The sequence below is a fragment of the Mobula hypostoma genome, chromosome 23, assembly GCF_963921235.1.
Source record: "Mobula hypostoma chromosome 23, sMobHyp1.1, whole genome shotgun sequence".
NCBI classification, from domain to species: domain Eukaryota; kingdom Metazoa; phylum Chordata; class Chondrichthyes; order Myliobatiformes; family Myliobatidae; genus Mobula; species Mobula hypostoma.
Window position 1 is genome coordinate 17,850,953 of NC_086119.1, and position 14,025 is coordinate 17,864,977.

The following is a 14,025-nucleotide window of genomic DNA, read 5'->3' on the forward strand; positions in this document are numbered from 1 at the left end:
GAACTGAATGAACTAAACTGATTAAATGAAAATGAAACAGGGTAGAAGGATTCAAACTGGATGAAGGACAAGCAAACTAAAAGGTAAGGGTGTGGCAAATGTGACAGTTTAATCTATAAAGAGTGAGCATAGCAATAAGACAGAAGGCCATCCTGGATCAGCAAGGTCTCTCCCAAACAGAAATTTTGCGTCAGATGGGAGTTTCAAGGTATGAAGAAGCACAAAGAAACAGGCACGGCTGAGGACCCGAAACACAGTGGTCGGACATAGAAACTGAGTGCAGTAGACAAGAGATACATCTAACTGACGTCTCTTCTATATTGGAAGAAGTCCAGCTCTGAACTCACAGAACCATCTGGATCCCAAGTACACCGCCCTACAGTCCAGAGAAGTCTGAAGTGATCTTCATGGAAGAGTTGCTGCTAAAAAGCCATTCCTCCAAAGTGGAAACAAAACCAAGACAGTCACCTACGCACAAAAACACGAGGTCTGGGCTGCTGAAAAAAGGCAGCAACTGCTCTGGAATGATGCGTCAAAATTTGGAAATTTTTGGCTCAAACAGGAGTCGGTTTGTCCTCAGAAAAACTGGAGAGCACAGCATGGATGAGTGTCTGCAGCCCACAGTGAAGCATGGCAGAGGCTCCCTGCAGGTTTGGGGCTGCATTTCTGCAAATGGAATTGGTTTTGTTGCTTCGTATGGCAGGTGTTTCTCTCTTCACAATTTTAATTGTTTTTTGTCAAGCCTCTCCTCCAGCTCAAGGCCGCATTGATGGGATGCGGCAAAGCCGTCTCGGATCTGACTGAGAGGGCATGTTTGGACCAGGTGGAGGACATCCTGGGTTGGGGCACCACAAAGGCAAGCTGGGGTTTGTTGGGTGCCCCATCGGTGTATTGTTCGTGCTGTTTTAACATGTCGACTTCTGAGTCTATTTGTACCTGTCCAGTTTTTTCTGGTAGCTATAGTAAAGCCTGGAAGGAGCAAGGTGGAGATGTTGATCAGATCTCTGCCAGCGGGTGTGTTGGTGTGCCAGTATTGGTGCATTCAGTGTGTTTGTCTTAGGACTCAAGGTTTTTCAAGCTGTAGAAAGGTCTCCGAGACCTGAATTGGGAAGTTGGAGGAGCATTTTCAATCGAGTTTGTCCATGACCTGGATCAACACATTGACGTCATGTGGAGGCTTATGTGTTTCAAGGACTCCATCAGGTGATACCAACTCAGGGCCACGCATGTTGGAACGGCCGTAGATGAGATGCCAGATGAAGATTGATCCAACCCGGCTCTCGAACAGACTCGCCTCTGCCCCTCCCGGGCCTCACATTGTCATCATCATGGAGTTGATGATCTGGTCAGAATGAATGGGATCCTCAATGCTGAGAAGTGCAAACAGATTCTCATCCATCATGCAATAGCAACAGGGAAGCGTATCATCAGTTCCAACTTAATTCTGCAGCAGGAAAATTACCCTAAACTCACGGCCAAGGTCATCAAGAACTATCTTCAGCAAAAAGAACGACAAGGAGTTCTGCAACAGATGGTAACGGCCTCCACAGAGCCCTGATCTCAACGTCAGCGAGGCTGTCTGGGATTACCTGGAGAGACAGAAGCAAGCAAGACAGCCAAAGTCTGCAGATGACCTGTGGAAAGGTCTCCAAGATGCTAGGAACACAATCTACCAGCCAATTTTCTTATAAAACTGCACAACAGTGTACCCAAGAGAATTGATGTAGTTTTAAAGGCAAAGGGTGGTCACATCAAACATTGATTTGATTTAGTTTTTCACTCTTTACTGCACTTTATAGTAATTTTTTTGATATTTAGGAAGTTATAATTGCATTATTTTTGAAAGCATCTCTGCTTTAAAGAATTCTTTTACATGTGCCTAAGATTTTTGCACAGTATTGTATTTCACTGTATGTTTTGAAGTACCTGATAAATAAACCTGAATCGCATTCTAAGAACCGAAGTCAGTATTTATAGTATTTGTAATCAGCCATTTGTACAATAATCTGACATGGAATACTTCTGAACTTATAACACTGATATAAACTATTCCGCCTGACTACTGATACTAGCATCTATGCTCTCCACACAGTTCTCACCATCCTTTCTCTAACCCCAATTTAAATCCTCTCACTTCCATTCTCTCTCCCCTAATTATTCAAATCTCCATTGAATACGTTAATGCAATTTTTCTCAACTGCTCCTTATGGTAGCAATTTCCATGCTCGATGTGGTCTCTGGGAACTTAACTGGCATCTTACCAAATAACAAAATAAATTCATGCTGCGCTCTTTTCAAAAAATTATTTAAATAATGATCCCCAAATCCAATTAAGGTACTTACCTCAACAAAGTCTGCTCGTGCTGGCATATATCCTGCCATGTCCCTTGACAGTGCTGAATCAAATGCTGGTCTAGGTGGTTCATCAGAAGCTGTGTTAATTAGAAAACAACAGCAATTTGCTTTATAATGATGAAGTACCAATTAATAATGCAAATATTAATTCTCAATGATGGATAACATAATGCAATTGTTTCGATGGACTGAGCACCAATGAAATATTAATTTCTCTCCCCCCACCCCCCAATCGCATTGTCTCTCTTGTACTCCAAACTTGGAGCAGAAATTTGGCTCCTAATATGTTAATGTAATGGTATAATGGTCTCAATAGTAACTGACCATTCAATGGGATGAGCATCCTATCCATCAAGTCACCATCTGATGTCCCACCTGAATAAGCTTGGAACACTTGTCCCTTTGTGATCTGGTAACAAAAGCTCAACCTTAGCACTCTTTATAGCACCAAGAGAAAGCAATAACTCAGCAGAGGTCAAGACTCAAACCCAGGCCCAAGATCTTCCAAGGATCATTTAGCTCGTCCAACCAATGGAATTCCATAAACCCAATCAAAGATCTGCCACATTTAAACCACTGAGGAAGTCACCTTCCACTTTGGCTTTTCACTTTTCCACTTTCAAACCCAATGATAACTCACATCTGAATGTGATTGCTGTATCAAGGTCTTTGGATTCTTCAGGTTGCTTCAAACTCAGTAACGTTGAGGAAAACAGTGGATTGTTAACAAAATGTTTCATGTAGTGCTTCTCACAATCCTCCTTGGATTTTGTACGCATTTGATTGGCTACGTCTTGCCTTCAAAGAAAGTTATTTTTGAAAAATGATGGTTAGCAAATGCATTTGACATTCTTTTAATATAGTGGAAAGTAATAGAAAACAATTAGCTTACAAGGCACCTGTGCTGCATTATCATGTGTGAAATGATCCAAATATATGCCTTAAAAGTCTGTGCAATTCTAAGCGAGTTAATGTTTTTCACTCATTTAACAACTATTGAATACATGTAGCACCTTCAACACAGCAAAGTGTTACAATCTGCTTCAAGGAATATTATGAAGATCGGACACTAAATAACATCTTATTTGTATGGCAACATTAATCCATCATAAATGTCCCTAAGCACTCAAGAGGTGTATAAACAAATAGAAAACTGCAAAGTCATAGGGGGATTTTAGTGTACCTGGCTGAAACCTTGGTCAAAGGAGTCGGTTTTAAGCAGTGGCAGAGATGTAAGAAAGTTGAGGCACTTTCAGGAAGAAGTTCCAAGCACAATAGTCACAAAAAGGAAAAGGGATTAAAATCAAGGATGCTTTGGACATACCTACAGGAGCCATATAGATCCAAGAATCAAAGAGGTAGTGAAAGTCACAGAGATAAGAAGTGACAAGTTCACTAACAGAGTTGAAAATGATGAGATTTTTAAAACCAAGGCATTTTTTAACCAGGTCCAACACTGATGAGTGAATGCTGAAGTTATCAGGTCAGTTGACTAGAAGGCTTTGTCAAAAATAGTGGTTTTGAGATCCTTGTAGTGACAAATTTTGGGAAGGAAATGGTTATAAATTGATTGAAAAATAAGCATGAGAATCTTAAAATTGATGCTCAGCTTGAGAACTTTGAGTGAGAGAACGTCAGAGAACAAAGTTTGTGGTGTGGCTTTGGTCATCCCACTATTTGGTTAAAGGAAATGTTTGCTCATCCACTACTGGACATTTGCCAAGAGATCAGATACTGGGAGGTCAGGTTGTGAGATAAATGTGAGTGCCATCAGATTCTCCAGTGGTAAGAAATAAGAGCCAAGAATAGGTCCTAAGAAGATTTTATACAGTCAACAGTGAGGGAGTGGGTAGAAAGCTATCAGTGTTTGTGTTTTTTTATTTGACACTGTTGAAGATGTTAATAGCAACTCTGGTGAGTTGTTTCTTTGCGCATTGGAAGTCACTTTGGATAGAATCAATCAGAATTGAAAATTAGCAGCTTTGAGGAATTTTAAGATGTACATACATTAGAATGGGCCAATGTTTTGAATTCACAAAATGAGATGGTTACCTTAAATTTTAAGAGTCTGGTGATAAGGGCTACATATTCAAGATTCATCTACCATGAGTCTTTGCAGGCAAAAATTGACCAAATCCTCAAATGAAAATTGCCCAGTTCCACTGATTATGATGTTAAGAATACGGAGTAGATTTTAATTAGGTGTAAAGGCAAGTTTTAACTGTTCTTTCAAATCAAAAAATACTTGATTTACTATAAAACTGCACATTGAAGTGGTTTAACGGTTTATGTTACTCATAGACAGCCATATAGCTTTATTAAAAATGTTAATGTGCACTATTACGTTTAGCTGTGCAAACAAAATTATTTGAAGTCACCTCACTAAAATACATTAATGAATTCCTTTTGATGGAAAACGAAGTTTCGTCTGAGAATTTCATGTGCATGATTAAAGAAATTTATCTTGGTAGGAATTTGAAGTGCAAACAAAAATTCAGGGTAATATTTATAATAGACACTATTCTTTATTTAATCAGACTTATTTTATAAGCAATGATTTAGTATCTTAAAGCTCATTCTGTACAAGAATCCATCATATTTTTATGCTTTATCTGAATAAGATATTTTGTAAGTTCACTTATTTCCAAACGATGGTAGGCAAATTTATTGAGCAACAGTACTTCATTTTGTCAAGCTACACAATCCTTTAAAAGTGGAGGACTGGAAAATATTGCTGAGATTTGGAAAATTATGACTGCTTTAATAGAACACCATTGTAGGCAACGATAACTTCAACAGGGAGCCTGCTAAAAATTACCTTTCACATTACAGATGAGTAGTTATTTATATATTATCACTCCAAATAACGTACTATTTACAATATAGCTAGGCTTTTAAGGAGTATAGGTTTGCGATGAGATACTTTTTGGCAAAGATATATGAATGGTATAGCCATTAAGGGTAAAAAGGAACCAACGCATTTTAACTTTAGCCAAAAAGGCACAAAGATTTTCTTTTCCTCCTTTATTCAACTTTGTTAAAATATTAATATTTTGTTGAACAATTGCTAATAAGTTAGCGTTCTCTCCCCACACCTGTTCAAAATCCCAGATATTACAAAGAAAAAGGAATAGTTTGATGCAAAAATTGTTTATTTTCCATTGTAGTCAAATTAGTGATAAAAGTTAATTCAACCTAAGATAGATATTCAAATGCTCCAAATTTGAAATAAAAAAAATTTATGTTATGATTATGCATTTAATATATACAATACAGGGAGGAGAAGATGGCAAAGCGACGCAGCTCGCAGCGGCCGCTCCGGTGGTGATGTCCGTTATTTGTCAAGTAGGGTGCCGTGCACAATCCTGATTTGATGGAGACAGACGTGAGAGTACGGAGGAACATCTGGTGAAACTTCTGAAATGCCTGCTTTGCTGCTGCTGCTACTGTGTGGTCCAGAATCTCCGCAGGGGAAGGCCCCGAGTCCTCGGCTTTGCTTGTTGCTCGGCAGCCGGGGTGGGATCGAAGTGTTCGGCAGAGGATGATGCTCGGAGAGGTTGGTCGGAGGCTCGAAGTTTTCGGACGGACTCAGAGTCTGCTGCGGTCGGGTGTTTCCAATGGTGCTGCATTGGCAAGTTTGCGGCGCTTGGAGGTTCATGGCAGGGAGAGTTCCTCCCTTTTGGCATCTGCGTGAGATGATGAGGCTATTGGGACTTTGAGACTTTTTTTTACCGTGCCCATGATCTGCTGTTTATCAAATTATGGTATTGCTTTGCACTGTTGTAATTATATGTTATAATTATGTGGTTTTGTAAGTTTTGGTCTTGGTTTGTCCTGTGTTTTCTTGTGATATCATTCTGGAGGAACGTTGTATCATTTTTTAATACATGCATTTCTAAGTGACAATAAATGAGGACTGAGTGTCCTCATAATCTAATAACTAACTTAATAAATTAAGCTTAAAAGGTTCAGAATGATATTCTGCATGAAAATAAGGTGAGGAACTCAATTGGGTATTGTGCATTTTTTTTATATGACTCTGTGATCAATGGGAAATATTAAGACAGAGAAAACAAACAAATTTTGGCTTTCAAGTGTTGACATATAACTCAATCACAGCAAATACCTTAAACACAAGATATGGGTAAACTCATATCTGTATCACCTGTCGCATAATAACTCCTTAGAACTTACTAATGATTTGGAGCTTTGGCTCATTCAATGAATGGAAACTCAATCTACAATACAAAAGACGAGCACATCTGTTGGTATGAATAAGAATGCTGTCACTCAATAGCAATTTTTGTGATGAACCCTACAGTTAAATATAGGCAGCATAGTTAAATAATGTAGTAAGTTACCAAGGATTGCAATGAATGTTCTTTACCCATAAAAAACAAGAGAAATGGGATTTGAATCTCGTGCAGTTGTGATGGCTGTACAAGGGATAATTGGCTTGCTCTTGAACAAAATACTAGCAGGCAATAAAAATATTGGTGGAACCCTGGCATAAAAATGATGCAAAAAGTTTTCTGGATTTTTTAAAAAAAATTGCAAATGAAAGATCAGTAATGTTACCAGTTTCCAAAACCACAGTCCATCACAGCCTCAAGTAACGCCATCTCTTCTTGAGCCGTCCAGTTTGGATCCAAAATTGGAAAATCTGATGTCTGTTTGTGAACAATGAAAAAGAAAAAGCAATTTAAACACAGCATCATTTGTTTTACCAGCCCCAGTGTTAAGTACGGAAATTGAATCTCATTGTCACTGTTGACTTCTGCCTGACTGAAAGAACAAAAAAGGTGGATAAATTTAAACACCTTCATTCAAGGTACACAAATTTCCATCAGAGATTGATCCATAAATTTAGCCCATCTTACTTTGAGAGTAGATAGAAATTATGAAAGCATTAATGCATACAGATTACTCAACCCAAGTTTGTTCTGCCCTTTAAAAACACTGATTTGGCATATTTTTATAATCTTAATTATTTCTTTCATACTTTCTGTAGTTTGGATCATGGCCCAATATCTAGGTGTGACATTCAAGAGAATCCAGCACAACTACTTGTTCTTACTTTACACAAAAACTATCCTCCCCAAAAGCAAGATTTTTAAAAACTCAAATATGATGTCCACTATTGTGGTGCCTTCCCTCAGCAAACCCAATTTTGTAAACAATAAGAATGCCACTTTTACTCCACAATGAACTTACTTTCCTAAATTGTTTAGGAAGTGATCAGAACGATCAAAAACAAAAAACCCATATTTAGTTTCCACTATCTATGTCTAGGAGAATTTTGAAAATCTCTATACTTACCATTATTTCATAGCTATGATCACTTTGGTGTTTCTTGTACTCAAACCCTCTGGTAAAGCACTACAAACAAGAAAAAGTAAAAAAGATATTCTTCACCTCAAATTTCGTAAAAAACGTTTGATAAGTATGGTAAGCTGTTCAAGTAGTGGAGAAAAATGCTATTTTGTTTTTGTTTTAAATAATCAACAGGTTAGGCAGCATCTGTGGAGCAAAAATAGATTTTTTTTCTTGTAGGTTGATGACCACTCATTTATTTCTCTTTCCACAGGCACGGCCTGACCTTCTGAGAATTGATAGCATTTTGTTTTATTTCAGATTCACAGCATCTGCAGTTTCTTGCTTTTTAGTTAAAATAACTTCAGGAAATTAATTATATCATTCTATTTTCTTGTGCTATTTGCAATCAAGATTCCAACTGATTCACAAGTCCTCGCTCTTTATTATACTTTTCTTTTTAAGTAGTCACGAGTACTAACTCTTTATTGTTCTGCCAAAATGTAACAAAACTTGCCAATTGCTTCTTTAGAAAAACTCATACAGAAAAGTCAATTTATAAATTCAGATGTTAAATTTCAGCAAAATCAAATTACTGAAACAATGAACTGTTATTCACGTACTTTGATTATTTGAGTTTTCACTCTGAACTCCATAATCATAAATGAGTATCTGAGAAAAAGAATTTGTGGATCTTCCAGATTCTGGGAGTAAAATGGAAATACTGTTCAAAATGACTGGAAATTATTTTGTTGCGGGGTAATATCAGGGAGAGAAAAGGACCTCCCACAGTCAACAAAAAGTGCAGATAAGACGTAAGAGCAGAAGTAGGCTATTCAGCCCATCATGGATGCTCTGCTGTTCTATCATGGCTGATTTAAGACCATAAGATATAGGAGCACAATTTTAAGCTTTCTGGCCCAACGAGTCTGCTCCCACAATTCATCATGGCTGATTTAGTTCCATCTCGGCTCCAATTTCCTGCCTTCTCCTTGTAGCTCTTCATGCCATGACTATTCAGGAATCTATCAACCTCCGCCTTAAATATACCCAGTGATGCAGTCAGCATCATTCACTGCTGGTCTCGGTGAACGACTGTCACTGCAACTAGAAAGCGCACATTTTGTCTGCCTGCAGATCCAAGGCTAAGATAAACACTAAAAGCAATTTCAATGTCTAAAACAACAAAAAATGTGGAATTTGTAGTTTGAAAGTTCATTCATACAGGGAAGAGGAACTGTATAATTGGTACAGGTATCAACCACAGCTAACAGCTTCCAGTAAAGCAATGGAAATAACAAACACAGCACTGACATGGACACCACTACTGCTGCTGACTGTGGGGTACTAAGTTGAGGCATGTATTTGAGCAAGTTCAGCCAGATACAGGGATTCTCTCGCCATGGGGGAGTTGCATTTTCAGAAAACTGCCTGTATCATGATTTTTCATAACACAAAGCTTCATGTCTAATGCAGAAATGCTGAGCAAGCTAGAACTTCTCTCTTTGGAGAGGAGGATATGAAGTGCTTTGATAGAGATGTACAAGATGATAAAAGGCAGAGATACAGCTGAAATGGCCAACACAAGAGGACATGATTTTAAGGTGATTGGAGGATAAGGGGAAGGAGGATGTCAGAGGTAAATGTTTTACATGGAGAACAGTAGGTGTGTAGAATACTCAGCCAGGGGTGGTGGTAGAGGCAAATACACGAAGGACATTTAAAAGACTCTTACACAGGCATGTGGATGTAAGAAAAATGGAAAGCTATTTGGGTGAGAGGGACTAAATTTACCTTAGAGTAGGTTAAAAGATCTATAACATCTATAAGACCATAAGACATAGGAGCAAAAATTAGTCCATTCAGCCCACCAAGTCTGTTCTGCCATTCCATCATGGTTAATTTATTATCCCTCTCAATCCCACTCTCCTACCTTCGACCCCTGCATTAAATTTTCTCAATGACTTGGCCTCCACAGATTCACCACTTTCTGGGTAAAAAAATTCTGCCTCATCTCTGTTCTAAACGGATATCCCTCTATTCGGAGGCTGTGTCTTCTGGTCTTGACACCATAGGAAACATCCCCTCTAACAATGCCTTTCAACATTTGATGTTTCAGTGAGATTCCGCGCCCACCCCCCCCACTTCTCCTGAATCCCAGTGAGTACAGGTCCAGAGCCATCAACTGCTCCTCATATGATAAGCCATTCAATCCCAGAGTCATTTTCGTGAATCTCCTTTGAATCCTCTCCCACGTCAGCATATCCTTTCTTAGATAAGGGGCCCAAAATGCCCGTAATAATACAAGTGAGGCCACACCAGTGACTTATAAAGGCTCAAAATTACACCCTTACTTTTATATTCTATTCTTCTTGAAATGAATGCTAACATTGTATTTGCCTACCTCACTACTGACTCAACCTACGAATTAACCTTTAGGGAATTCTGCACAAGGACTCCCAAGTCCCTTTGTACCTGAATTTTGAATTTTCCCTCCATTTAGGAAACAAGCCATGCTTTTATTTCTTCTACCAAAGTGCATGACCATATAATTCCTGACACTACATCTGTCACTTCTTTGCCCATTCTCCTAATCTATCTAAGACTCTCTACTTCCTCAAAACTACCTACCCCTCCACCTATCCTCATATCATCTGCAAACATGGTCACAAAGCCATCAATCCATCATCCACATCACTGACGTACAATATCCCAACATAGGCCTCTTAGACACCACTAGTCACTAGCACCCAAACAGAGAAGGCTCCCTTTATTCTCACGCTTTGCCTCCTGCCAACCAGCTATTGCTCCATCCATGCTTGCACCTTTCCTGTAATACCATGGTCTCTTAACTTGTTAAGCAGTCTCATGTGTGGCACCATGTCAAAGGCCTTTTAAAAATCGAAGGACACAACATCTACCAATCCTCCTTTGTCTATCCTGCATGTTATTTTTTCAAAGTATTCCAACAGATCTGTCAGGTAATTTTTCTCTTGAGTGAACCATGCTGCCTTTGGCCTATTTTATCATGTGCCTCCAAGTACCCCAAAGCCACATCCTTAATTGCCTCTAACATTTCCTAACCATTGTGGCCAAACTAACTGGCCTATAATTTCCTTTCTTCTGCCTCTCTCCCTTCTTGAAGAGTGAAGTGACATTTGCAATTTTCCAGTCTTCTAGAACCATTCGAGAATCTAGTGATTCTTAAAAGACCATTACTAATTCCCCCAAAATCTCTTCAGCCACCTCTTTCAGAACCCTGGGGTGTAGACCATCTGGTCCAGTAGACTTCCAAAATTTTCAGTTTCCCAAGCACCTTTGTGTGGGCACGTGGCCAAGTGGTTAAGGCGTTCGTCTAGTGATCTCAAGGTTGCTAGTTCGAGCCTCAGCTGTGGCAGCGTGTTTGTGTCCTTGAGCAAGGCACTTAATCACATATTGCTCTAGTGTCTGTGCAAGGAGTGATGCCCCACACAGACTTCCAATCTGCGCCTTGTAAGGCATGAGAATGCCCGACGCAGGCCTCTCATGGTCTGAGTCGACGTTCCCCTCCCCTCCCCCCAAGCACCTTTTTCCTAGTAATTGCAACTTCACTCACTCCTGACACTCTCAAACTTCTGGCGTACTGCTAGTGTATTCCACAGTGAAGACTGATGCAAAATACTTATTTAGTTTGTCTGCTATTTCCTATCCCCCACTACTACCTCTCCAGCATAATTTCCCAGTGGTCTGATATCTACTCTCACACTTTACTTATCTGAAGAAACCTTTGGTATCCTCTTCAATATTATTGGTTAGCTTACCTTCATAATACATCTTTTTCTTCCTTATTAACTTTTTTAGTTGCCTTCTGTTGGTTTTTAAAAGCATCCCAAACCTCTTAACTTGCCACTAATTTTTGCTCTGTTATATGCTCTCTCTGTGGCTTTTATGTTGGCTTTGACTTCTCTTGTCAGTCATGGTTATATCATCCTGCCGATAGAATACTTCTTTGCGATGTATCTATCCTGTGCCTTCCAAATCGTTCCCAGAAACTCCAGCCATTGCTATTTCACCATCATCCCTGCTAGTGTTCCCTTCCAATCAATTATGATCAGCTCTTCTCTTGTGCTTCTGTAATTCTCTTTGCTCCAATGTAATTCTGATATTTCTGACTTTAGCTTCCCCTTCTCAAATTGCAGGGTGAATTCTATTATATTCTGATCACTGTTCCCCAAGAGTTCCTTTATCTTAAAGCTGTCTAATCAATTCTGGTTCATTGTACCATACCCAACCCAAAATTCAGTTGCTCTAAAAAGCCACCTCGCAGGTATTCTACAAATTCCCCCTCTTGAGATCCGGCACCAACCTGATTTTCTCAATGTACCTACATATCAAAATCCCTCATGACTATCATAACATTGTCCTTTTGACACGTATTTTCTATCTTCCGCCACTGGTTGTCCCCCTCAACAGTATCCAAAATGGTATATTCATTATTGAAGGAAACAGCCACAGGGGGTACTCTGCATTAGCTGCCCATTTCGATTCTTTCTGCTGACAGTCACCCAGTTACTTGCCTCCTGCAACCTAGGGATGATTACCTCCCTGCAGCTCCATCCATCACTTCCTCAATTTCCCGTGTGAGCCGAAGGTCATTGAGCTGCAGCTCGGTACACCTAATGTAGATGTGGTTATCAGGGAGGCTGAGGTCTCCCAGAATTGCAACATGTCACACAAAGAACACAACACTGTCCCTGGAGCCATTCTCACTGCACTGTGCCATAACAAATGAGGAATGAAGAATAAAGAAGAAACTTAAACACAAAATAATCTGCAGATGCTGGGGTCAAAGCAACACTCACAACACGCTGGAGGAACTCAGCAGGTTGAGCAGCAGCCGTGGAAAAGATCGGTCGACGTTTCGGGCCAGAACCCTTCGTCAGGACTGTAGGGGGAAGGGGCAGAGGCCCTATAAAGAAGGTGGGGGGAGGGTGGGAAGGAGAAGGCTGGTAGGTTCCAGGTGAAAAAAAAGTAAGGGGAAAGATAAAGGGGTGTGGGAAGGGAGGCAGGGAGGTGATAGGCAGGAAAGGTGAAGAAAGAATAGGGGAAAACACAATGGGTAGTAGAAGGAGGCGGAACCAAGAGGGAGGTGATAGGCAGCTGGAGGAGGGGGCAGAGTGACATAGGGATAGGGGAAGGGAGGCAGAGGGAATTACCAGAAGTTGGAGAATTCTATGTTCATACCAAGGGGCTGGAGACTATCTAGACGGGATATGATGTGTTGCTCCTCATATATAAAGAAGAAACTTATCAGGTATTTACCTCACCCAAGCCTGATCAGCCAAAACTACTCTAACACTGGCTCACTCACACAATGGCCACTCTGCTTGCCCCTGCCTTTTTTCATTTGCCCTTTCTGATGAATCCTGTTCACCAACTGGGTGCAGTCCAACTCTGAAAACTGCCATGACCTATGTGAACTCGCTCCTGTTCACTGATTGGGCGCAGCCCAACTCCCTCTCAACTTTTATTATTCTTCTCAACCTCATTCTCCTGCCTTCTTTCTCTCCATAACCTTTGACGCCATTACTAATTAAGAACCTATCAACCATAGCTTTAAATATACCCAATGATTTGGCTTCCACAGCTGCCTGTGGTAATGAATACCACAGATTAAGCACACTCTGGCTAGAGAAATTCCCCTTATCTCTCTTTTAAAGGAACATCCTTATATTCTGAGGCAGTTCCCTTTGGTCCAACACTTTCCCACTATAGGAAACATCCTCTCCACGTCCACTATATCTAGACCTTTCAATATCACTATAGCCCAATAACACTCTGGGCTTTTATTTTCAATTCAATACACTCTCAAAATAAATATAAATATGTCTTATAATATTGTAAAAACATTAACATGCATTAATAAACACTGACAAGCTGTTTACAATTAAATTACTAAAAACAATGATTAGCTGTGTGAACAAAGGCCGAATTTTATTAGAACAGTGCATAACATGGAGCCACTTGACACAAGGGGTCTGAAAACCGATCACCCTACTTATACAGTAACTGGTTTCCCAATGTGCACATACATTACAGATATTTGTTATGAAAACAATTTGAGATGGGACTGGTGCCTGACTTTGCAGGTATGCCAATCTGAAAATAAGCGCACAACATGGACTGATTAGAGTAGGTTATAAAAGGATAAGTTGTGTTGAGCCCAATTTTTCATTTTGCAGGATATTTTCTCTAGTACAAATCAATGCAAACTTTTAATACCATAATTTAATTTCATTACCCTGGACTGCAACGTTCATGGATAGACAAAAAACAAAAACATGAGAAAATCTGCTGATGCTGGAAATCCAACACAAC

The 14,025-nt window shown here is 39.7% G+C and overlaps 1 protein-coding gene across 5 annotated transcripts in view; it reads right to left on the reverse strand.

Annotated features, from left to right (window-relative positions):
- tada2a (transcriptional adaptor 2A) overlaps positions 1-14,025 on the reverse strand; it is a 51,514-nt gene that overhangs the window by 20,605 nt on the left and 16,884 nt on the right. For all 5 annotated transcript variants that reach the window (XM_063031101.1, XM_063031100.1, XM_063031103.1 and 2 more), the window contains 4 exons: positions 7,675-7,734; positions 6,934-7,025; positions 2,996-3,153; positions 2,344-2,432 (listed from right to left, as the gene is read on the reverse strand). In XM_063031101.1, coding sequence (XP_062887171.1) covers positions 2,344-2,432; positions 2,996-3,153; positions 6,934-7,025; positions 7,675-7,734 — 399 coding nt within the window. The remainder of the gene's footprint in view (positions 1-2,343; positions 2,433-2,995; positions 3,154-6,933; positions 7,026-7,674; positions 7,735-14,025) is intronic.